The sequence below is a fragment of the Rosa rugosa genome, chromosome 1 (genome assembly GCF_958449725.1).
Source record: "Rosa rugosa chromosome 1, drRosRugo1.1, whole genome shotgun sequence".
Classification (NCBI taxonomy): domain Eukaryota; kingdom Viridiplantae; phylum Streptophyta; class Magnoliopsida; order Rosales; family Rosaceae; genus Rosa; species Rosa rugosa.
In genome coordinates, this window is record NC_084820.1 from 60,005,406 (window position 1) to 60,030,741 (window position 25,336).

General features: G+C 40.9%; 3 protein-coding genes and 1 long non-coding RNA gene across 5 annotated transcripts; all 4 read left to right on the forward strand.

Moving 5' to 3' along the window:
- Window positions 1–2,306: 2,306 nt before the first annotated feature.
- LOC133725811 (7-deoxyloganetin glucosyltransferase-like) lies at window positions 2,307–4,492 on the forward strand. Its single transcript, XM_062153187.1, has 2 exons — window positions 2,307–3,255; window positions 3,363–4,492. The coding sequence occupies exons 1-2, from the start codon at window positions 2,748–2,750 to the stop codon at window positions 4,301–4,303; spliced, it is 1,449 nt and encodes a 482-aa protein (XP_062009171.1). The 5' UTR covers window positions 2,307–2,747; the 3' UTR covers window positions 4,304–4,492.
- A 79-nt stretch (window positions 4,493–4,571) lies between these two features.
- On the forward strand, window positions 4,572–8,191 carry LOC133725810 (7-deoxyloganetin glucosyltransferase-like). The gene is made up of 4 exons (XM_062153186.1): window positions 4,572–4,697; window positions 5,028–5,294; window positions 6,431–6,881; window positions 6,987–8,191. Exons 2-4 carry the CDS (start codon window positions 5,223–5,225, stop codon window positions 7,922–7,924), a joined length of 1,461 nt encoding a protein of 486 aa, XP_062009170.1. The 5' UTR covers window positions 4,572–4,697; window positions 5,028–5,222; the 3' UTR covers window positions 7,925–8,191.
- Window positions 8,192–9,113: 922 nt separating this feature from the next.
- LOC133743299 (uncharacterized) lies at window positions 9,114–11,831 on the forward strand. 2 transcript variants are annotated; one of them, XR_009863060.1, is made up of 4 exons: window positions 9,114–9,740; window positions 11,092–11,163; window positions 11,333–11,395; window positions 11,493–11,831. It is a non-coding gene; the product is annotated as an uncharacterized LOC133743299 (long non-coding RNA). The 2 variants fall into 2 exon arrangements; XR_009863059.1 differs by lacking the exon at window positions 9,114–9,740 and adding an exon at window positions 10,083–10,539.
- A 2,067-nt stretch (window positions 11,832–13,898) lies between these two features.
- LOC133743309 (7-deoxyloganetin glucosyltransferase-like) lies at window positions 13,899–15,719 on the forward strand. The gene is made up of 2 exons (XM_062171191.1): window positions 13,899–14,474; window positions 14,579–15,719. Exons 1-2 carry the CDS (start codon window positions 13,967–13,969, stop codon window positions 15,517–15,519), a joined length of 1,449 nt encoding a protein of 482 aa, XP_062027175.1. The 5' UTR covers window positions 13,899–13,966; the 3' UTR covers window positions 15,520–15,719.
- The last annotated feature ends 9,617 nt before the right edge of the window (window positions 15,720–25,336 follow it).

A 25,336-nucleotide genomic window follows, 5' to 3' on the forward strand; every position in this document is an offset into this window, starting at 1 on the left:
TAATTAAAGATTTTGTTTCTATTCAAGGGTGTAAGGTGTAATTTGAGTAAGTACATTCTTTTGTCTTAGACTTCCGTTATCAAGTTTCTATCAAACGTTATAATGTTCATTTTTTTAATCAGTTAGCTATTTGATTGTTTGATATGTCTTTAATATAAGATGTGGTTTGTAAAACTTAAAAAAAAAAAAAATATAGTAAACTTTTATGAAAATATTTTTTTAGCCCACCCCATTTTAAAATCCTAGCTCCGCCATTGTGTAGGTGCCTGGATCAGAGGCTCTACATCATAATTATCGTTGTCCATAGATGAAGTGCCCTTGATTCTGACAGGTCTTCGAATATTGCTCTTGTTACGTACCGTTTTAGGATGATCAAGATACATGAATATATGAGGTCCAATATGAGATGGGATTACATGAATGAGGCCTTGGTTGATATATTAAAAAAAGGTGATGATAAATACCCAATTTAATTCACTACCTAAGATAAATGAAGGATTAATTTCAGTTTACCCCCTAAGGTTTAGGGGTGTCATCATGTCACCCCCTCTATTCTCAATTTTGAATTTTTACCCCCTAAACTTTCCAATTTCAATCAGCCGTGTCCAATTTCTACTATTCCGTCCAAATTTGACGTTAACTCTGACGATCGGACCCACTTTGAGGGCTAAAATGGTCATTTCAAGACAAAAAAACTATTAAATTTTTTTTTTTTTTGTCTTCAACCTATACACCACAAGTTATAATAGGTTTATAAAAACAAAAAGATACTCTAGGTGGTTGAAAGTTGATCGTTGGTCTACGATATTTGTGATATATCTCCGATAAAGTGAAGAATTTTAGGATATATCCCCAATAAAGTGAAGAAATATCTGTAAAAAAAATGATTTTACACTTTATCTGTAAAAAATGATTTTACACAGATATTTCTTCACGATTTTACACTTTATCTGTAAATATCTGTAAAAAATGATTTTACACAGATATTTTCACTTTATTGGGGATATATCCCAAAATTTTTCATTTTTTACAGATATTTCTTCACTTTATTAGGGATATATCCTTAAATTATTCGCTTTATCAGAGATATATTACAAATATCGTAGACCAGCGAGCGGCTTTCAACCACCTAGAGTATCTTTTTGTTTTTATAAACCTATTATAACTTGTGGTGTATAGGTTGAAGACAAAAATAAAATAAAATAATAAATAAATTAAAAAAACAAAGAAAAAAAAACAATTTTTTTGTCTTGAAATGACCATTTTAACCCTCAAAGTGGGTCCGATCGTCAGAGTTAACGTCCAATTTGGATGGAATAGTAGAAATTGGACACGGCTGATTGAAATTGAAAAGTTTTGGGGGTAAAAATTCAAAATTGAGAATAGAGGGGGTGACATGATGACACCCCCAAACCTCAGGGAGGTAAACTGAAATTAATCCATAAATGAATTACACGACACTTATCAGACAACATGTTAGATATTTCTGTTGTCTGAGTTAATCAGACGATAGATTTTTTAAACCAATCGTTTGTTTTCTTCTTAGCCAACACAGTCATAAAGATGGATACTAGGAAATTTCATAAAAGGGAAAAATGTCTATTTTCCAAATTTGAGTTACACTAACCCCACTTACCCAAACATCTTATAAGATTGCCCACTTCCCCAATAAATTATATATTTTTTACCCTAATACCTAATTAAGTATTTTTTTTTTGTTTATTTTTGAGACAATTTTGCCCTCCCTCTCTTTGTCACCTAAAGAGAGAAGTCATAGGAGACTTCACCATACTCCGAACTCCGGTCACCGGCCGGATTCTAATCAATGGCAGCCGGACTTCGGTCACCGGATGTCCCTAAAGTGGTCGTCAGAGATCTCATATGTCACCAGAGAATATTATTGCCCCATGTTTATTGCTCCCCAATAAAATTTCTTAGTGAAGTAAGTGAGAGTATATTGACTCAAATTTAGGCATTGGGTCAAGGCCCCTTCATAAAATTTCAGACACAACATTTGTTGTCTGAAAAGCCCAAAAATAAAAGAAAATAATAATTTACATTTATTTTAGTTTGTCCAAAAGCCCAAAACATAACCTCGAATACATTAGCTAAAAAACTTAGGTCTTTTTTTTTTTTTTCTAAAAAAAAAACTCGTAGCTACTAAACATTTATATATGTAAATGATAATCGAATTCTATGACCTTTATGATGTTAGAATTATAACTTATCAACGGATTACTGCTCGACAGTTAAAAAATTAGGTCAATCTCGTAAATTCCCGCACAAACCTCTCATTCGATGACTTTAGGCTCAGCTCTCAGTCACCCTGCTTGGACTGGAGCTCACAATCGTTTGCTAGAGGACGATTGAAGTGCACCGGAGCTTCTTCTTCATCATTTGCATTCGCCGACGTTCACAAAACTCACGATCCGACACCAAGTCATAATCGTCGTTGTCCGGCGACCGCGAATCCGAAGACGATTCTTCTTCCTCGAGGAAGCTGTGGACTGACAAGGCGAGACGTCGTCACCGGATTGCTCATTCCCGCTGCTGACGTAGCTCTCCCGTCCGACGAGCCGAGGCTTGACCCTTGTCGTTGGGCGGGTAAGGCTCTCTCTGGAATTGTGAAGAAGCTTTCGTGATGGCTCTGTAATTATAGCCATTTGTTGAAGTAAGTGAAGGACTGGTTTCAAATTTGGGGTTCGGTGGATAAGAGAAGATTTTGGTAAAGCTTTCAAAAATCTAAGATGAGTTCCTTAGCAGGAGGCTATAAGCCTCATGTTGTCTGCATTCCTTTGCCATTTCAGAGCCATATAAAGGCAATGCTTCAGTTAGCTCAACTCCTCCACCACAGAGGTTTTCATATAACCTTTGTCAACACAGACTTCAACCACAAGCGCTTTCTTAAATCCCTTGGACCCAACTCTCTTGATCGCTTTCCTGATTTTCGGTTTGAAACTATTCCTGATGGCCTTCCAAGTTCGGATGAAAAGGAGTCCCAAGACATCCCTTTGCTTTGTGATTCCCTCAGAAGAAATTGCTTGGCTCCGTTCCGTAACCTCGTCAACAAACTGAATGGCAATATGAATCTTCCGGTGACTAGCATTGTCTCGGATGGCTTCCTGACATTCACCATCACAGTTGCCAAAGAACTTGGAATTCCTACAGCGCAGTTCTTTACTTTGGCCGCAGTTGGATTCATGAGCTTCAAAATATTTCCCACTTTGGTGGAAAAAGGATTTGCACCCCTTAAAGGTAATGGAAGCAATATTTGAACAACTTACCAGTTTTATGCTTGAATATTGCTTGTGTATACGGTATAAACAGAGGATAAAGTACTTCTTTTAACATGGGTGTTGCAGATGAGAGCTGTATAACAAATGAATTTTTGGACACGGTAATAGACTGGGTTCCGGGAGTGAAAGATATCCATTTAAGGGATCTCTCAGGCTCCTGGAGAACCACAAACCCCGATGACATCTCGTTTAACTTCGCCTTAGAAGCAGTGGAGGGAGCTCATAAAGCTTCGGCAGTTATTGTTCATACTTTTGAGGCGTTGGAGCCAGATGTTTTGGAAGCTCTGTCCAGCACTACATCTATGCTTCCACCTGTTTACGCCATTGGCCCTCTCCAATTACTTCTCAATCAGATACCGGAACACCCTTTGAAGTCTGTTGGATACAGTTTACGCAAAGAAGAAACTGAGTGCCTCCAATGGCTAAATGGTAAGATACCAAACTCAGTTGTGTATGTGAACTTTGGGAGTGTAGTGGTCATGACACCTCAACATCTCATTGAGTTTGCTTGGGGACTTGCAAATAGCAAGCTTCCCTTCTTGTGGGTTATTAGATCTGATTTGGTTGCTGGTAAATCTGCAATTTTGCCACCTGAGTTTGTAGCTGAAACAAAGGAAAGAGGTCTAACAGCAAGTTGGTGTCCACAAGACCAAGTGCTCAACCATCCATCAATTGGAGGATTTTTAACACACAGCGGTTGGAATTCAACCATGGAGAGTATTTCTGCTGGAGTTCCGATGCTCTGTTGGCCATTAATTGGTGACCAGCGGATCAACTGTCACTATACTTGCTGTGAGTGGGGTATTGGCATGGAGATCAGTAATGATGTGAAGAGAGACGAAGTACAGAAACTCATTGAAGAGTTAATGGTAGGAGAGAAGGCTAAGAAACTGAAAAATAAGGTCATGGAGTGGAAGATACTAGCAAAAGAGGCCACTGCTCCACTTGGTTCGTCAACCATGACATTAGACAATTTAGTTAAGCAAGTGCTATTAAGCAAAGATTAGATGTTATTCATATGGCAATCTTAATTAAGTTTTTGTGGATGTTATTGGTTGCCTTGGTAAGTAACTTCATGTAGTATAGGCATATACTGCTTAGTGGCCATTGTCTCAACTCTCCTTAACCATCTTTAATTTCATTTGCTGTAAGATTTATGTTGATCTCAATTTTCAGTTTCTTTGGCTTTGTTTTTTGATTTTGTTCAAAGGATGGTATACGGCTTTGGCAGGACAATGAACAAACTGGTATATCTGAAGATATATTATTAATTGCAATCTTTCATCTCCATGTACCATGCATTTGGATTGTAATAAAACTGGTTAATGGCTTTCTAATTGGCTGATTAAGGGAAGATCTTGTGGTTTCTTCATCAATTGGAGCGCTGGTTTATGACAAAGGGTATGGTCTGAGAACTGGTTTTCCTGCTCTAATATACACTATTAACGTTCAGGCCATTTTACTATTCTACAAGATTTGATTTGTACATGCATGAAAAAACAAAACCATTCCGTACATTGTTATTCTTTGTGTCCAGACTCTTTATTAGACTCATTGTCATATAGAAGATCCACACAGAACTTTTGGTTTCTTTTTTTATCCACATGAAATGCTGTTCTTGATGTCCCTATAAATCTGTTTTTCAAAATTATGGTACAAGTAGATAAAGGTATTTGGTAAATGTGTAGTCTGTCATGTATATGTAGTGTGTGCTTCTGAATTGGGATGCAGGTGGGAAGAGATAAATTATTTGGTTAATTTAGGCATCTATGGTGCAAGGAGCACACTGGCAGCTGCTGGTGTTCAACATGACGCTGCCAAGGTGACTTATGGTTCAACGCAGCTATGGTGCGAGTACTGGTTCTTCCTGATTGTAGTGCGGAAAAGCAGGGCACTGGACATGGAGATTGCTGAGTTCCTCGAACAATGCTCCACTTGAATTTGGAGGACGGTCTGCTTCAACAAGCACTTGCTATAAGTGTGGCAAGCTATCACCGGGTTAGTAGTGTCCTGCTGGTTAATATGCAATCTGCGATGACACATTATTTTCTTGACTAATGGTAATGCATCTCTGTTTGAAATTGCCAAGACCAGTTTTTTGTTGCATGTTATGAGATGGGAGTGGTCTCGCCTATGAATATTTTACAAGTTGTGGAACCAGTAGACAGAACTGGATGCCTTTGTTGTTTGATCCTCACTTCATTCTCAGTAGAAATTGCTCGTTTGATGTTCTTCTTTGGAGGACCTTAGCCATGTAGTGATCGATATGTCTCATGTTTGCATACATTACACGTACAAGTACATGTTTAAATAAAGGACCAAAAGGAGTTGATATTCCAAATTGCCTCAACTTGTTCTTTTGGTCCTTCGATTTTTGAATGAAAACTTTGTGTTATTTTGTTCTTGGCACACTAGTTTTGGTGCTTAGTCTCTCGAACTGTGTGCTCTTCTAGTCTTCAGACTATACTCAGTTTTAGTTCATAAAAAAATGAAACATTTCCAATGAGCTGCAGTTGAAATGCTGTTTAGGTTATAGAGAGAAGTGCCCTTGATTCTGACAGGTCTTTGAATATTTGCTGTTGTTACGTACTTATGTACCCTTTTAGGATGATCAAGATACATGAGTGAAGTCCAATACTAGATTGGATTGCTTGATTGATATATTAAAAAAAAAAAGTGATGATAAATACCCAATTTAAATATATCTCTTTTAGGGAGATTCACTTGCATCATGGGGTTAGAGAAGTTGCCGGCATTGTTAACTTTTCTTTGTGGCTTCGTTTGTTCGCATTGTTCTTCACTATTTGGATTTTAGCGCCTTTTTTTTCTTCTTCTTATAATTGTCTCTTACCATATACATTATAAAACATACTTAAGAACATGCAGGATGCAGGATGCCGTTTCAGTATTCAATAAGATTCGATTTCTTCTTTGTAAGCCACATTTTGATTTATACCTAGAGTGACTCTTTATAGGCCACATTTTCACACGGTAGAGCCACTCCAAAATTTGTGAGTCCTACAAAGTTGTTCTGCATTTGTGTGAAACTGTGAATACCTAATACAGAAACCAAGATGAGTTCCATGGCAGTAATCAATAAGCCTCATGCTGTATGCATTCCTTTGCCATTTCAGAGCCATATAAAGGCAATGCTTCAGTTAGCTCAACTCATCCACCACAGAGGTTTTCATATAACCTTTGTCAACACACAGTTCAACCACAAGCGCTTTCTTAAGTCTCTTGGACCCAACTCTCTTGATTGCTTGCCTGATTTTCGGTTTGAGACTATTCCGGATGGTCTTCCAAGTTCAGATGAAGATGACACCCAAGACCTCACTTTGCTTTGTGAGGCCGTCAGAACACATTGCTTGGCTCCGTTTCGTAACCTCCTCATCAAACTGAATGGCGACAAGAGTCTTCCTGTAGTGACTTGCATTGCCTCGGATGGTTTCCTCCCATTCACTATCACAGTTGCTGAAGAGCTTGGAATTCCTATAGCGCAGTTCTTTACTTTGGCGGCAGTTGGATTCATGAACTTTAAAGTATTTCCCACTTTGGTTGAAAAAGGATTTGCACCCCTCAAAGGTAATGAAAGCAATATTTGAATAACTTACCAGTTTTATGGTTAATTGCTTGTGTATAAAGTATAAACAGAGGATGAAGTAATTCTTTTTAACATGGGTGTTGCAGATGAGAGTTGTATGACAAATGAATTTTTGGACACGGTAATAGATTGGGTTCCAGGACTGAAGGATATCCGTTTAAAGGATCTCTCAGGCTCCTGGAGAACTACAAACCCCGATGACTTCAAGCTTAACTTCGCCTTAGAAGCAGTGGAGGGAGCTCATAAAGCTTCAGCAGTTATTGTTCAGAGTTTTGAGGCGTTGGAGCAGGATGTTTTGGAAGCTCTATCCAGCACTGCATCTATGCTTCCACCTGTTTACGCCATTGGCCCTCTCCAATTACTTCTCAATCAGATACCGGAACATCCTTTGAAGTCTGTGGGATACAGTTTACGGAAAGAAGAAACTGAGTGCCTCCAATGGCTTAATGGTAAGATACCAAACTCAGTTGTGTACGTGAACTTTGGGAGTGTAGTGGTCATGACACCTCAACATCTCATTGAGTTTGCTTGGGGACTTGCAAATAGCAAGCTTTCATTTTTGTGGGTTATTAGACCTGATTTGGTTGCTGGTGAATCTGCGATTTTACCACCCGAGTTTGTGACAGAAACAAAGGAAAGAGGTCTTATAGCAAGTTGGTGCCCACAAGAGAAAGTTCTTAACCATCCATCAGTTGGAGCATTTTTAACACATAGCGGTTGGAATTCAACTATGGAGAGTATTTCCGCAGGAGTGCCTATGCTCTGTTGGCCATTACTTGGTGACCAGCGGATCAACTGTCGCTATACTTGCTATGAGTGGGGTATTGGCATGGAGATCAGTAATGATGTGAAAAGAGATGAAGTAAAGAAACTTGTTGAAGAGTTAATGGTTGGAGAGAAGGGTAAGGAAATGAAAACTAAGGTCATGGAGTGGAAGAAACTAGCAGAAGAGGCCGCTGGTCCACTTGGTTCTTCGCTTATAACCTTGGACAATTTAGTATATCAAGTGCTACTAAGTAATTAACTATATGTAGTCATAGGCATACATTGCTTAGAGGCCATTGTCCCAGTTCTCTTTAACCATCTTTAATTTCTTTTTGCTATAAGATTTATGTTGATCTCAATTTTCAGTTTCTTTAGCTTTGTTTTTTGATTTTGTTCAAAGGATGGTATATGGCAGGACAATGAACAGAAACTGGTATATTGCAATCTTTCATCTCCATGTACTATGCATTTGGATTTTAATAAAACTGGTTAATGGCTTTCTAATTGGCTGATTAAGGGAAGACCTTGTGGTTTCGTCATCAACTGAAGCGCTGGTATTTGATAAAGGGTATGGTCTGAGAACTGGTTTTCCTGCTCTAATATACTCTATTAACATGCAGGCTATTTTATTATTCTGCAAGATTTGATTTGCAGCTGCATGAAATAACAAAACCATGCCGTCCATTGTTATGTTTTGCTGCCAGACTCTTTGTAGGACTCACTATCATATAACAGATCCAAACAGAACTTTTTTTTAATTTTTTTTTTTAATATCCACAAAAAATGATTTTCTTGATAGTCCTAGAAAGCTCTTTTTGTGTTATATATGTTGCGAGAAGTAGACAAATGTGAAAATCTCTCATGTATATGTACTGTGCGTTTCTGAATTGAGATAGAAGTGGTTAGTACATAAGTTAGTGGTTGATGTAGGGAATCTCTTGCAAGTTTTTCAAGTGGTAAAATGAGCATACTGTGCAAGACAATGCTCAAGTTGAATTTGGAAGCAGTGAGCTTCTTCAACAAGCACTTGCTGTCAGTGCGGCAAGCTCAGGAGCGATGTGTGAGGGTGTGAGGGACTGCCTGCCCTTCTGGTTAATATGATTGATTTCTTGACTTTAATGCATGTGTGCTGGAAATGTGTGCAAGACTAGTTTTTTGGATATGAGACTAGTTCTTTCTTCCCTGTGAGTGTTGTACTAGAAATTTGTGGAATTAATTAGTAAGGATTGATTACAAAATACCCCTCCAAATTATAGGATTATTTTCAATTTCAAATCCAACCTTCAAATTTTTGCATTTTCATACCATACTATTCTTCCGTTAGACAATTTCATATCCTTTTTTTTTTTTTTTTAGAAAAGACAATTTCATACCTTGGTTAGACCATCTCCAACAGATGTGTCTTTTGCCAGATGGATACCCAACGTCAACTTTTGACCAACCAAACTAATCTCCAACCCATTTGCCTAATCCACGTGGATTTGACATAAGAGTCTTCTCTGTCAAATTTGACAGCTTCCTCCGTTTCTGTCTTTTATTTTTTTGTTCTTTGTTTCTCTCTCTCTCTCTCACTCTCTTTCCCTTTCATGTCTTTCTTCCTCTCCTCTCACCCAGAAATTCAAGCTTTCCTCTCTTCAAGTTTCTTTTCTCTTCTTGAATATTAGGAACATTGATCAAAATTTATCAGATTCATCTTCAGATGCTGCAAATGAGGAATTTTGGGATCTTGCCAATTCATCATCAGACAAAGAATTGATGAATCTGGAGATTGCTGCTCTACAAGAGAAGGGAAGAAGAAGACGTCGGGGCTCAATTCCTGGTCGCATATATAAAGATAGACAACGATTGCAAGGTCAGGAAACACTATACAATGATTATTTTGCTGAAAATCCTGTTCATGAAGAAGTTGTATTTTGGAGAAGGTTTCGGATGCATCAACATGTTTTTCTTCGAAGTCTAGCTGCAGTTGAAGCTCATGACTCCTATTTTGTTCAAAAAAGGGATTCAGCAGGCCGTCTTGGGCTATCATCTCTACAAAAAGTTACCGCTGCAATGAGGATGCTTGCCTAATATCAGTGAGTATATATTGTTTCTGGTAGTTTTGGGGCACTTTGTGTATGGTGGTTACTGTTTATCTTGTTGTGGAGCTTGTTTTCTGGAAATAATGACATAGTTGTCTATTTGTATATGAAGTCTTGACTTGAGGTTTCACATTTACTTTTATGTTGGCATAGATAATTGAGGGTGTACAACAATGAGAGGCGAAGTCAAACAATTTAGGGTTAAATATTGTTTACTCCCTATACTTATAGGGTTTCATCGTTTCAGTCCCTGACCTTCGAATTTCACCTAAAAAGTCCCTGAACTCCCAATTTCCTTCCAATTGGTCCCTATCGTCAAGCATCCGTCAAAAACTCCGTTATCTTCCCCTAAAAAGTCTATTATACCCTCAATTACTTAAAAAAAAAAAAAATCTCTTCCTCTTTTTTATTTTTTTTTTATTTTTTATTTTTACCTCTTCTTCTTTTGGCTCTCTCGGCTCCTTCTGTTCATCTCCTCATCAAGATGGTTCTAATCCACAGACCTTCAAGAGGTGAAATGAAAAAAAGAAATAAAAGAGAGAGAAAAAAAAAATTAAGTGAGGGCATAATAGACATTTCAGCAACTTTAACAGAAAATTTTGACGGCAGGGACCAATTGGGAGGAAATTGAGAGTTCAGGGACTTTTTAGGTGAAATTCGAAGGTTAGGGACTGAAACGATGAAACCCTATAAGTATAGGGAGTAAACAATATTTAATCCAACAATTTATGATCAAGTTTGGTGTGGATTCAATTGTTGTGAGCAGCTGTTTGGTTGTTAACAGTCCAATTAGGTGAGAAACTGAATTGCTTTTATTTCCAATAGCTTGTTTTGAGAAATTGAGTTGTTTAGAATATGAAATGAGTTTTGTAGGGCTTCTCTTCCCAGATATTATGGCAGGAATTATGTAGATGAGTTAAATGCATGTTTATCTGTTAGCAAAATGGATTGTTAGTTGATGAGTTAAAGTTTATTAACTGAATGGTAATAAAAGAATGTTTATTTTGTTTTTGTTAAGACTGAATGGTAATAAGTTATTTCCCTTAGAGGGTTGGTTCTTGTATACATGTGTGTCTGTGTGTAGCTTGTTCTAAAGCAATTAGTCCTTTATCCAGGACAGGGAGAACCTTATATAAGCTAGTTGGGTTGGGAGGTTGTTTCAGTGTCTTTACATATCTAGTTTATTTACTCCAGATACCTGTGTGATATACACATCTGAGGTGGTACTTGGCAGTGTATTTTAAGTATCTCCATCAGCTCATGCCATGCCACATACTTTTGTTAATTCCCAACCTTTTCTGTTTTGCTTACTTGAAATTCTAATATGTTTAAGTTCATTATGCAGGCTGAGATAGAAAAGGTTAAGAAGAGAAGGGAGGTAAGAGCACTTGAAAAAGCTCAACATGAGGAAGAAATGGTAAGTTTATTGCCTGGTATGCCAAGAACTTTTCTCTTGAAAATGTTGGCATAATGAATTGGTGTGCATTTTGCCATCGGGAATAATATTTTTGTTGTTGTCATTTCTTCTTACCTTATTGGTTGATATCATTGTAGTTTTGTTATGCACATTTCATTTCTTTCTGCAGGCGCTGCTTGCCAGAGAACGCGCTCGGGCTGAGTTCCAAGACTGGGAGAAAAAAGAAGAAGAGGTATTCTATTTATATACCCTTCTTTTTGCTGTGAACTTTGAATGCTCTTGTATAAGTGAACATGCATGTAATAGAATTTTGTTGTGCCTGGTGATAGTTCCACTTTGATCAAAGCAAAATGAGGTCAGAGATCAGATTGCTTGAAGGGCGTATCAAGCCAATTGATGTACTTTCAATTATATGTATTCCCATATCTCAAATGTCTCATAATCTCAATTGCATCTCAATTGCATCTCTCAATTGCATCTCAATTGATTTACAAGATAAAAAAAACAAAAAAACAACAAAAATAGAATTTTATATATTAAAGTAATATTCAAATTTGACATAGCCATTGGAGCTTAAAGGATGTCAAAATGTTGTTATATCAAATTTGCCATGTCATATGTCAAATTCAAATTTGACCCAAACCAAAAGAAAAAGCCATTGGAGATGCTCTAAGCAAATTCGTTAATAAAAAAAAATGTCAAATGCTGACATGGCAGTTAACGGCCGACATGGCTGTTATACGATGATGTCACCATTTGGATCCCACAAAAATGCCACATGGGTACATAAAACAAAAAACGTTTCCCTAATTATTAAAAGAAATAGCAGAGAAACCCTAGGCAAAACAGAAAGTGAGCAGCGCCTGTCCGATTGTGAGAGGTCCAGTCGGAGAAGAGATTGCGGGGGATGACGGAGCAAACCAGATCGTTTGGCGACATCGACGTCGGCGGCAGGCAAGTGGGATCGGTATTGCTCTATCCGAGTGGGGAGCGCGGACGGCGGGGGGTGGTTCTGAGTTAGATTGGCGGGCTCGGAGGTCTCTTGGCGGTGATGACCGGGTGGCGGCTTCGCTGGTTTCTTCGGGCTTTCGATCCAGTCAGTTTGCTTCGATCGGATTCGGAAGGTTTGGGTTGGGTCTGGGGTGGGGTGGGGTGGGGTGGCGCGCCTTGCCTGAGTAGTGGGGATGATGGAAGGTTGGCGTCAAGGCGGTGGCGGCGGTGGCGGCGGTGCTGCCGGTGGCGGGACGATGGGATCTTTCCTCCGCTCCTTCAGGGGTGATGGCTGGTTCGATCTGGTTTGCGGCGGAAGGGAAGATGGTATGATGCTGGCGGCGGTCAGTTTCCAGTGGTGGCGAGTGGCGAGTGTTTCGGCGGTGGCGGACTGGGCCTTAATTGAGTGTGGGCCCGGCCTGGGCCTGGTGGTATTTGGGTCTGGGTTTTTTGTTTTAATGCTTTTAGTTTTGTTTTGTTTGGTAGTTGGTGTGTAGTCGGTAATAAGGCACTACTAAGGATGTGGCAACGACAATCTCCTCTTTTGCAGTCTCGGGGTAGTTCCTGTTCTGGAGTTGGGTCAGCAGCGGTGGCGAAAATGTCTGGCTATAGACAATCATCCTTGGCCTTCTAGTGGGTCCTTCCTGTCTGGGATCGAGTTGGAGCGATGGCGATTTGGAGCAGTAGTGGATGGATGGTGTACGTTGACAATAGGGTGGTGATGGTGTTTTCCTTAGTCCCAAGTCTGAATGTCTGGCAATTCTTTTGGTCGAGTTTAGGTCATAATGAGTGTTGGCTTGGTCGATTCAAGGCTGGTCAAGAGGACTCTGGTTGGTGAGTTTAGTGTCGACACAAGTGAGTTGTCCAGTTTAGAGTTCTTATTGGCTGGACGAGAGATGAGCTGTCAAGCATTCACTGCTCCTGCGCTTTTGTCTTTGTCATACAGTTGTAGTGCCAGTTTAGAGTCAGTCACTATAGAGTTCCAGTGTGAAGTCTAGAGGCCATTTCTGGTTAGGAGATGTCGCCTAAAACTCGTTGTAAGCTGTTCATTATTAATGAAGTTCTTCTTTGATAAAAAAAAAAAAAAAAAATTATTAAAAGAAGACGAGAATGTCAGTCAAATTCTCGACCCCAAGCAGGCAATCCCATATGCAGCACTGAGCTCTGATGGCCCCCAGTCCTGTGACTTGACCAAGGCGATGATAATGGAGCGGCAGAGGATCAACGATGATTTTGCTGACCTGGCGGATGACGACGACGACGACGGCAACAACAATGAGTTTCTGCCGCCGGATGAGTGGTGGCCGTGGCGAGAGGGTCTGGGCTTAATTGGGGAGGACAGTCAAAGGTAGGGATTTGCAGTTGGGATGCTCCAGTCTTTGAAGATTATATTTTCTGTTGTTACAACTTTAGGATGATATATGCATGAATGAGCTCCATACTTGGTTGCCAGAAATGTTAAAACTTTTTCTTTGTGGTTTCTTTCGTTGGCATTTCTCTGTTATTTGGATTTTAGCGCCTTTTTTTTTTTTCCTATTTTGAGCGACTCTAACCATATACATACATCATTGATATAACGTCTGTGGTCATCAGCCTGCATGATGCCTTTTCAATATTCAATAACGTCTGTTTCTTCTTTTCTTAAGACAGCACTGAATTTCTACCTACATTATTTGACCATTTATCATCATAAGGCACAGCCGTGCCAAACCATTCGTAGTCCTATAAAGCTGTACTGCATTTCTGTGAAGAATGAATACACAATCTAAGATGAGTTCCTTCTGACAAAAAAGAAAAGAAAAGTTTATCTAAGATGAGTTCCTTAGCAGTAGGCAATAAGCCTCATGTTGTCTGCATTCCTTTGCCATTTCAGAGCCACATAAAGGCAATGCTTCAGTTAGCTCAACTCCTCCACCACAGAGGTTTTCATATAACCTTTGTCAACACAGAGTTCAACCACAGGCGCTTTCTTAAATCTCTTGGACCCAACTCTCTTGATCACTTTCCTGATTTTCGGTTTGAAACTATTCCAGATGGCCTTCCTAGTTCAGATGAAAAGGACTCCCAAGACACCACTTTGGTCTTTAAATCTGTCAGAAAACATTTCTTGGCTCCGTTCCGTAACCTCCTCAACAAACTGAATGGAAATATAAATCTTCCGGTGACTAGCATTGTCTCAGATGGCTTCCTGACGTTCAGCATCACAGTTGCCGAAGAACTAGGAATTCCTATAGTGCAGTTCTTTACTTTGGCGGCAGTTGGATTCATGAACTTCAAATTATTTCCCACTTTGGTGGAAAAAGGATTTGCACCCCTTAAAGGTAATGAAATTAATATTTGAACCAGTTACCAGTTTTATGGTTAATTGCTTGTGTATAAAGTATAAACAGAGGATGAAGTATTTCCTTTAACATATGTGTTGCAGATGAGAGCTGTATGACAAATGATTTTTTGGACACGGTAATAGATTGGGTTCCGGGACTTAGGGATATCCGTTTAAGGGATCTCTCAGGCTCCTGGAGAACTACAAACCCCGATGACTTCAAGTTTAACTTTGCCTTAGAAGCAGTGGAGGGAGCTCATAAAGCTTCGGCAGTTATTGTTCATACTTTTGAGGCGTTGGAGCCAGATGTTTTGGAAGCCCTATCCAGTACTACATCTATGCTTCCACCTGTTTACGCCATTGGCCCTCTCCAATTACTTCTCAATCAGATACCGGAACACCCTTTGAAGTCTTTGGGATACAGTTTACGGAAAGAAGAAACTAAGTGTCTCCAATGGCTAAATGGTAAGGCACCAAACTCAGTTGTTTATGTGAACTTTGGGAGTATAGTGGTCATGACATCTCATCATCTCATTGAGTTTTCTTGGGGACTTGCAAATAGCAAGCTTTCATTCTTGTGGGTTATTAGACCTGATTTGGTTGCTGGTGAATCTGCGATTTTACCAACCGAGTTTGTGGCTGAAACAAAGGAAAGAGGTCTTATAGCAAATTGGTGCCCACAAGAGAAAGTCCTTAACCATCCATCAGTCGGTGCATTTTTAACACATAGCGGTTGGAATTCAACTATGGAGAGTATTTCCGCAGGAGTGCCTATGCTCTGTTGGCCATTAGTTGCCGACCAGCGGATCAACTGTCTCTATACTTGCTATGAGTGGGGTATTGGCATGGAGATCAGTAATCATGTGAAGAGAGACGAAGTACAGAAACTCATTAAAGAGTTAATGGTAGGAGAGAAGGGTAAGGAAATGAAAAATAAGGTCATGGAGTGGAAGAGACTTGCAAAAGAGGCCGCTGGTCCACTTGGTTCTTCGTCCATAACCTTAAACAAATTAGTGTATCAAGTGCTACTAAGCAAAGGTTAGAATGTTAGATGTTATTCATATGACGGCCCCTTAATTAAGTTTTTGTGGATGTTATTGGTTGCCTTGGTAAGTAACTACATGTAGTATAGGCATATACTGCCTAGTGGCGCCCATTGTCTCAACTCTCTTTAACCATCTTTAATTTCATTTGTGTTGAAGGAAAATCGACTTAGTGTGCCTTATCAAACTAGGAATAGCAATAGGAGAGAAGGTTCTAGATTTCCCAATCCTACACGGATTGGTATTCCTTGTAACATTAGAACTAGTACTTTGTAATCCCTATATATAGGGCTCCTATTCTCAATAATAATACACACATCTCTCTCTACAATTCTCTCTCGAATCTATTTTACTTAAACACGTTATCAGCACGAGCCCTAAACCACAAAAGCCAAAAAGCCAAAACCCGAAAAGAATTTCATATCGCCAAAAACTGCCGCAGCCCCTAGCCAGTGCTAGCATCGCTGCAGCCTGCCCCGCGTGCGCCCCTGCGCCTACTGTTGCCCCGCCTGCTCCTGCAGCCCTTTCGGCCAGCATACCTGCCAGCCCGCGCGCATACCTGCTAGCGCGCCCCTGCGACCAGCTCTGCTGCTGCCACTGCAGTTTGCCTTCGCTGCTCCTACACCACTACTACCACCGCAGCCCCTGCTGCCCCGCATTCGCTGCACGCATCTACTTGGATTGCTTCGCTCCATCACGCCTGCATCGACACGCGCGTGATCCAAATACAAGTAAGTATTCAAGAGTAAGTTTTGAAGTTCATAAATTTAAATACTTATTCTTCTTTTCTCGGGGACTTAAAAACCTCCCTTCTTCTTCATCCCACCTTTCTTATAACGTGGGTTCGATTTTGAGAAAGCGGAATCGTGGGGATTCGCGCTATTTACGAACTAAGAGCGTTCGTAAGACTTCGGACTAAGAGCGTTCGCAAGCATCGATTAACGACCTTATAAACATCATTGTTTCGGTCTAATCCAATTTTCTTGGAAATCGATTTCTTGGTAGCATAGCTCGGAAATCTCAATAATTAGTTGTCGTGGAAGCATTGACTCCGAAACTAACGTGTTCTTGTTTCATCTTTCAGGATGACATACACGAACAAACTCGATTTTGTTCTATTGGATTATGCAGGCAAAAGATATTTATACTGGGCCATTGACATTGTGACCCATCTTACTGCCCAAGATTTATTGCATACAATCCAAGAGCTTTGTCCTATAGAAACAGCTCCAGACCCTCAAACTGAGAAAGATAATTCTAAAGCAATTGCCTTCGTGAAACGTCACATGGATAGTGACCTCCAGTTTGAGTTCATAAATGAGGATAGCGCTATAAAGCTTTGGCAAGCGCTTCGCGAACGATATGGCGATGTTCGTGACTCCATCCTTCCGAATACAGAAGCAGAATGGAAAGATCTTCGCTTCTCTGAATTTGACACGGTCATGCTATTTTATTCGGAAGCCCTCCGCATCAGAGTAATGATGCGTCTCTGTGGAAAGATGATCACAGAAGACCAGTTGATTGAGAAAACCCTCAATACCTTCCCCACCTGTGCTATGAGGTCCTCTGACTTATTCTGGACTCATGTAAATGCAAGACGGATCACAAGTTTCCAACAGCTTATTGAAGCTATGGCCACTGCTGAAAGACATGGCAATGAACTTGTGAAAAGAGAATTTGATAGGCTTCAAGATAGCTATCAAGAGCATCGTCCTATGGCTAGAGAAAGTCGCCATCGACGTCATGATCCATATGATCGAAATGCTCAAGAAGGTAATCGCTCAAGGCGACAATCACACGACCGTAGGAGGCGTGATTTTGAGGGAAATAGGGTTGGAAACCATGGAGCCAACGTAGGCCATGGGCACCACTTTCCAACGCCACCAGTCCTAGGGACTATGCATATTGCGCCAATGCGCCTCAATTAAGGGAGAATCCTCTTTATGGTGTCTATTTCTGATATGGAACGTCTGATCAATGGACCTGAATTTGCAATGTACCTACGGAGGTAGTCGCATCATGGTGATCAAGACTTCGAGTTCACAAAGACTTTAAATCTGGCGATGAAGACAAAATGCGCAGATTTTTATTTATAGTCTTTCATTTTTCCAAGAATTATGTAATGGCAATTATGCCTTAAATCAATAAAATGACTTATTGTATTAACTCTTTCCCTCTAGGCGTACTCAAGAGTACTTGTGATGTCTAGGCAAGGTTTGATCTGAGAGAACGGTTTTAAAAGTGAGCAACGCTCCACCAAAATCTCGCCTTACCTTACCTGGTCACAACCAAATTGAAATTACCGAACGGATTGAGTGACTACGATTTGTCTACGGTTTGATTTTTATGTTGGATTAGATTTTGGTCAAGAAACTTTGATGTAATCATTGGCTATTATTAATAAAGTATCGATTGATTTTTCGAACTTTATTACTTACAAGATGTAAGTGCCAATGATTTTCATGTGGAAACACATTGTGAGAATGAACAAGAGTTCCTTTGCATCACCTCTAATGACTACGGACATAAACGAGTCTTAGAGAAACTTATGTGTCGCTCTAGTGGGTTGTATGCAACCACTATTTGAGTCATTGAATCCAACCATGTCATGAGAAATGATTTATGGGATTCCGACACATATAGGCTTTGGCACGACCGTTTGGGACACCCAGGTCGTGACATGATGATCCGTATATTAAAGACTTCACACGGACATCTCTTTTTCCGAACGAAAGGAAGTAAAACTCGAAATTTGGATCAAGGAGGAGCACCTGCGCCTCACGGCGCCTTCCCCCTTCAAGTCCGGCCACCACTAGCCGGCGCCGCCATCCCCCTGCGGCTCAAGGGTGGCTTTGACGCCACCTCTGCTCCCCTGACTCCAATTTCTACTTCAAAAGTCAATTGTGACTTCATGGCTCAACCAAAATCCTCATTGGTTATTTCTAAAGCCCATTATTCGTTCTGCAAAGCCTGCTCTTTAGCAAAATTAGGATCGAGACCATCCTATGCAAAGGACCCTAAAGAAAATATACCATTCTTGCAAAGAATCCAAGGTGATATTTGTGGACCTATTCAACCATCATGCGGACCATTTCGATATTTTATGGTATTGGTTGATGCATCGACACGCTGGTCACATGTTATGCTATTGTCCACAAGGAACGCTGCATTTGCTAAACTCCTAGCACAAATAATTAAGTTACGGGCTCACCACCCTGATCATCCTATTAAGTCTATAAGATTAGACAATGCTGGGGAGTTTACATCAAAAACTTTTGATGAATATTGCATGTCCATTGGGATTGATGTTGAACATCCAGTTCCTCATGTTCACACCCAAAATGGTCTCGCAGAAGCCGCCATTAAACGTCTACAAATGGTTGCTCGAGCATTGGTGATGCGCACCAATCTCCCTATTTCTGCTTGGGGCTATGCAATATTGCATGCAACTGTGCTTATTCGTCTGAGGCCCACTGCCACTCAACCCTTCTCTGCGTCCCAGATGGTTACTGGGTATGAGCCTGATGTCTCACACTTACGCATATTTGGGTGTGCAGTTTATGTGCCTATTGCGCCTCCACAGCGCACCAAAATGGGTCCTCAACGATGATTAGGCATTTATGTTGGATATGATTCTCCAACGATTATCCGCTACATAGAACCCTTGACAGGCGATCTCTTTACCGCTAGATTTGCGGATTGTCACTTCGATGAGACAGTCTTCCCGTCGTTAGGGGGAGATAAGAACATCAATGTTCAACAGGAACGACAGGAATTGTCGTGGTCTGTCCCCACTCTGTCTCATCTTGATCCCCGAACCGCACAGTCCGAAATTGAAGTGCGGAGAATTCTCGATCTTCAGAACGTAGCAGAATCGATGCCTGATGCGTTTTCTGATATCGCTAAAGTGACGAGATCACACATACCTGCTGCAAACGTGCCTGCAAGGATTGATGTCCCTAAAAGTAGAGGACATGACGCCAACTCAAGAATGCATGAGCATGGCGCCAACGTCCCATCTCTCAATGATGGTGACGTTATGGCTAGGCCCACGGCTCCCGCCAGGAAGCGCGGGAGGCCCATAGGTTCGATGGATTCTCGCCCAAGAAAGAAAGCGAGTTTGGCACAGAATAATCCATTAATCATCGATATAAATAATCCATCTCATGAGAATATTCCGGATTATGGTTATGTCCAAGAGACATCATTGGGGGACGCTCCAATGTCAGAACCAACTCCAGAGAATAGAGAGATCTCCATAAATTACACTAGTGTACATGAGATGATGGATAGAAATTCTATGGCGATTGATGATGCATTTGCATATCATATTGCGAAAGGGATTATAGAATATGATGATATCGAACCTCGCTCTGTTGAAGAATGTCAACGAAGAGCAGATTGGCCTAAATGGAAAGATGCGATCCAGGTTGAATTGGATTCACTAACAAAGAGACAGGTATTTGGGCCTGTAACGCAGACACCCCCAAGTGTAAAGCCTGTTGGCCATAAATGGGTCTTTGTTAGAAAGCGTAATGAGAAAAATGAGGTGGTAAGATATAAAGCCCGCCTTGTGGCGCAAGGTTTCTCACAACGCCCTGGAATCGACTACGAGGAGACATATTCTCCCGTAATGGACGTTATAACGTTCCGCTACCTTGTCAGTTTGGTAGTTTCCGAAAAACTTGACATGCAGCTTATGGATGTGGTTACAGCATATCTCTATGGGGATCTAGATTCAGAGATATATATGAAGGTTCCAGATGGACTTCAATTACCCAAATCAAGTGGCTCTAAACCACGGAGCGCGTTTTAATAGCGTTTTCAATAAGATTAAAACGCTCACTATATGGATTAAAACAATCCGGACGGATGTGGTATAACCGTCTAAGTGACTACTTGATTGGGAAGGGATATATTAACAATGAAATATGCCCATGCGTGTTCATTAAGAGAACAAGTTCCGGATTTGCAATCGTAGCAGTTTATGTCGATGACATGAACCTAATTGGAACTCTAGATGAGTTGAAGGAAACTGCTAAATACTTGAAATCTGAATTTGAGATGAAAGATCTTGGGAAAACACAGTTTTGTCTCGGTTTAGAACTCGAGCACCGTAGTGACGGGATTTTGATCCATCAGTCTGCATATACTCAGAAGGTTCTAAGGCGCTTTAATGAAGATAAAATGAAGCCTGCGAGTACTCCCATGATCGGCCGTAGTCTTGAGCCCGGAAAAGATCCGTTTCGTCCAAGGGATGAGGACGAAGAACCATTAGAGGCCGAAGTGCCCTATTTGAGTGCAATAGGCGCATTATTGTACTCAGCTCAATGCACAAGACCGGATATCTCATTCGCAGTGAACTTGTTAGCTCGACATAGCTCTGCGCCAACACGCCGCCATTGGATTGGTGTAAAGACAATCTTTCGATACCTAAGAGGTACGATTGATATGGGCCTATTTTATCCCTACAGAGAGACGAGGAACGACGGAAGAATGGGATCGGACCCCATTAGGCATGGAGCCGCCGTCCATAACATGACCGTCGGCCATGTTGTCACCTCCAGCGCCGCCGCCGCCCATGGTGGCCGGCCTCACCCTATTCCCCTCCATCAAAACGACAACAATGTTTTGATGGGATTTGCTGATGCAGGGTACCTCTCTGACCCTCACAAAGGTCGCTCCCAAACTGGTTATGTCTTTACCATGGGAAGCACTGCGATATCTTGGAGGTCTACAAAACAGACCCTTGTTGCTACTTCCTCGAATCATGCAGAGATTATTGCTCTACATGAAGCCGTTCGTGAATGTATATGGCTAAGGTCTGTAATTCGACATATTCAAGGAAGTTGTGGTTTGAAGTCTACCACAGATGAACCTACATGCATTTATGAGGATAATGCAGCTTGTATTGAACAAATGAAGTTAGGCTTCATCAAAGGCGACAACACCAAGCATATATCGCCTAAGTTCTTTTATAATCAGCAACAACAATCACTTCTAAATATTGAAGTGAATCAAATCCGATCAGAGGATAATGTAGCGGACTTATTCACTAAGTCGTTACCTAAATCCACCTTCGAGAAACATGTGAAGAGCATCGGATTGAGAAAGTTATCCGAACTCCCACGATTGTAGCAATCAGGGGGAGATATCGACATCAGGGGGAGTTATGATGTCTGCATGTTCGATCTCGAAGAGTGAAGGACGTGTTGTTCTCTTTTTGTCCTTCGACCAGGGTTATTTTTATCCCACAGGGTTTTTGTTACCTGGCAAGGTTTTTAACGAGGCAACGGATGAAGCGTCACCACCAAGTTTGAGCGGCACAAGGGGGAGTGTTGAAGGAAAATCGACTTAGTGTGCCTTATCAAACTAGGAATAGCAATAGGAGAGAAGGTTCTAGATTTCCCAATCCTACACGGATTGGTATTCCTTGTAACATTAGAACTAGTACTTTGTAATCCCTATATATAGGGCTCCTATTCTCAATAATAATACACACATCTCTCTCTACAATTCTCTCTCGAATCTATTTTACTTAAACAATTTGCTATAAGATTTATGTTGATCTCAATTTTCAGTTTCTTTGGCTTTATTTTTTGATTTTGTTCAAAGGATGGTATACGGCTTTGGCAGGACAATGAACAAACTGGTATATCTGAAGATATATTATTAACTGCAATCTTTCATCTCCATGTACTATGCATTTGGATTGTAATAAAACTGGTTAATGACTTTCTAATTGGCTGATTAAGGGAAGATCTTGTGGTTTCTTCATCAATTGGAGCGCTGGTTTATGATAAAGGGTATGGTCTGAGAACTGGTTTTCCTGCTCTAATATACTCTATCAACGTGCAGGCCATTTTACTATTCTACAAAATTTGATTTGCACCTGCATGAAATAACAAACCATGCCGTCCATTGTTATCCTTTGCGACCAGACTCTTTATAGGACTCACTATCCTATAACAGATCCACGCTGAACCTTTTTTTTTTTTTTTTTTATATATCCACGCAAAATGATGTTCTTGATAGTCCAAGAAAGCTCTTCTTCTGTTATCTTGCTACAAGTAGACATGTGTGAAAATCTGTTATCTTGCTACAAGTAGACATATGTGAAAATCTCTCATGTATATGTACTGTGCGTTTCTGAATTGGGATGGAAGTGGTTAGTAGATAAGTTAATGGTTGATGTAAGGAATCTCTTGCAATTTTTTCAAGTGGTGCAATGAGCATACTGCGGCATGCAGCTGCTGCCTTGGCACCAGTGACCTATGGTTCAAGTGAGACAAACGTCGAAGCCAGCTCTGGTGTAAGACGTGGTTCTTGCTTCTTTAGGTCAGTTCCTTCGAAAGAATGCTCAGGTTGAATTTTGAGGCAGTCAGCTGCTTCAACAAGCATTTGCTGTTAGTGCGGCAAGCTCAGGAGCGATGTGTGAGGGACCGCCTGCCCTTCTGGTTAATATGCAATCTGCTAATGAAACTCATTGATTTCTTGACTTTAATGCATGTGTGCTGGAAATGTGCAAGACTAGTTGTTTCCTTAATATGAGAGACTAGTTCTTTCTCCCCTGTGAATATTGTACTAGAAATTTGTGGAATGAGTAAACAGGACTTGAGGCCCTTTTTTCTGTGGCCCTCACTTCTCGATCAATAGAAATTGCTTGTTTTTTTTTTTTTTGGCAATAATAGAATTACTAGCTTGTTTGAACTTCCTTCTTTTCAGAGTGCCTTATCATATAGTGAGTGATGTCTATACGTTACACGTACCGTTCGTACGTGTTTGAACAAAGTAATGCCTGTAGAAGTTGATATATATTCCGAGTTGCTATAGTTTGTTCTTTTGTTCTTAGATTTTTTTAATGAGGTTATGTGCCCTTTTATGGGTTTTTTCTTCTGCTGTTTGCTAGCTATATGTGGTTCTTGCCTCGAGTGTTTTGGTGTCTAGTGTTTTGCTTGAATTGTGTGCTCTTCGATTCTTCTGATTATCATCTGTTTTGGTTTTTGTGAGTAATAAGCTGCATATTCTTGCAGTGGGGATGCTCTTTTAAGTTATACCAGATCCCTTAGTAATTCTGACGCGTCTTTGAATAACACACACACACATATACATATATATATATATACACACACGCGCGCGCACAGCGAGAATCAGTGGCGGACGTCCGTGAAGCAGGCAAAATGCGGACGAAATACGTGTCAGCTAGCCAATCAACTTAGTTTCCATGTAGGTCCCACCAACACCATCTTCTCTGTTTCTCACCTTCAGTCCAAGGGAAGTCAACACTGACTCCAAAGGAGGAGAGTACTTGCTCCTGATCTTGACCTCCTCCGTCTCTCCGATCTCCAAATCCAGAAACAAATTGATTAGAAAGTTTAAACCTTGAAATGGGCAGAGCCTCAGTATTCATACACACCACCGTTCTCACAAACCCATCCCCTTCGACCCAAGGACCGCAAGTGGGAGATTGAGCACTTGGATCGAGATTTAGCCCCACCGCGGAGTCTCCACGAGAAGAAGATCAAGAATTTGAGTGATTGCTAGGGAGAAGATTCAAATCAAGAAGATCGACAACGCCACGGTGAGGCAGGTGACGTTTTCAAAGAGGAGAAGAGGGCTTTTGAAGAAGGCCGAGGAGCTTTTAGTTCTCTGTGTTGCAGATATTGCTCTTATCATCTTCTCTTCTACCGCACATCTCTTTGAATGTGCTAGCTTAAGGTCTCTCTTCTCTCTCTTTTTTCACATCCTTCAAAGTTCCTTCACTTGGGTGGATGGAGGATTGTGAACTTAGGATCTCCCAGATGGATTTGTTCTAAAATTTTTGTTCAAGACTTTTGACTCTCTTTTAGTTTCTTTGTTCAAATTTCGAGATGGTTTTGTTGAAATTGAGTTACTGATTCACTTGTTATCAGAGATTGTTTGCTTTGATGAGCACCTAGAGTTCTTTTATTTTAGGTGATCGAAAACAACACTGAATACCTCCGCCGTCAATGGCATCATCCTCGGCCGCATCCCCCCCAAAACGACGTAAGAGATAGAGGAGAAGAGTGTGACTAATTGAACTGGGTGAGAGATAGGGAAGATGATTTCTGTGGGAGTGTGGGACCCGGATGGAAATTAACTCTATTGACTGGCTGACACGTATCTCATCCACATTTTTCTTACTTCACGGACATCTGCTTCAGATCCTTCCTGTATATATAATATATATATACGGAGGCGTTCCAAAGAGGACGTCCGCACTTTAGCGAAAGTGCGGACGTCGACGCTGCAGCTCTGCTTGGGGCGCGACGGAGCGGCGGGGCTTGCCGGACGGAGGTCAGGGGTCGGACGGACCAGTCTGCAATCGGGTGGAGTCGCCGGCGACGAGGTTGCAGCGCTGCCCAGAATCTTGCAGTTGCAGGTCAGGTCGCTGCCCAGAACCTGCAATCTCGATCTCCTCCGACCTCGATCGCTGCCCAGAACTGTCTAGGATGCCTTCGGCCTCCGTCCGGCAAGCCCCAAGCCGCCGTCGCAGCCTGAAACGCCGCAAAAGAGTCGACGTCCGCAGTTTAGCGAAGTGCGGACGTCCGCTTCAGAACGGGCCTCTATATATATATATATATATATATATATCTTTTTCTTTTTCTTTGTTTCTGGTGTCACTAGTACTTTAGGATGATATGCATGAATGAGCTCCATACTTGGTAGGACTGTAGAAGTAGTTTCCAGAAATGTTAAACTTTCTCTTTGTGGTTTCTTTCGTTGGCATTTTTCTTTGTTATTTGGATTTTAGGGCCTTTTTTTTTCTTATTTTTAAGCGACTAACTATATACAA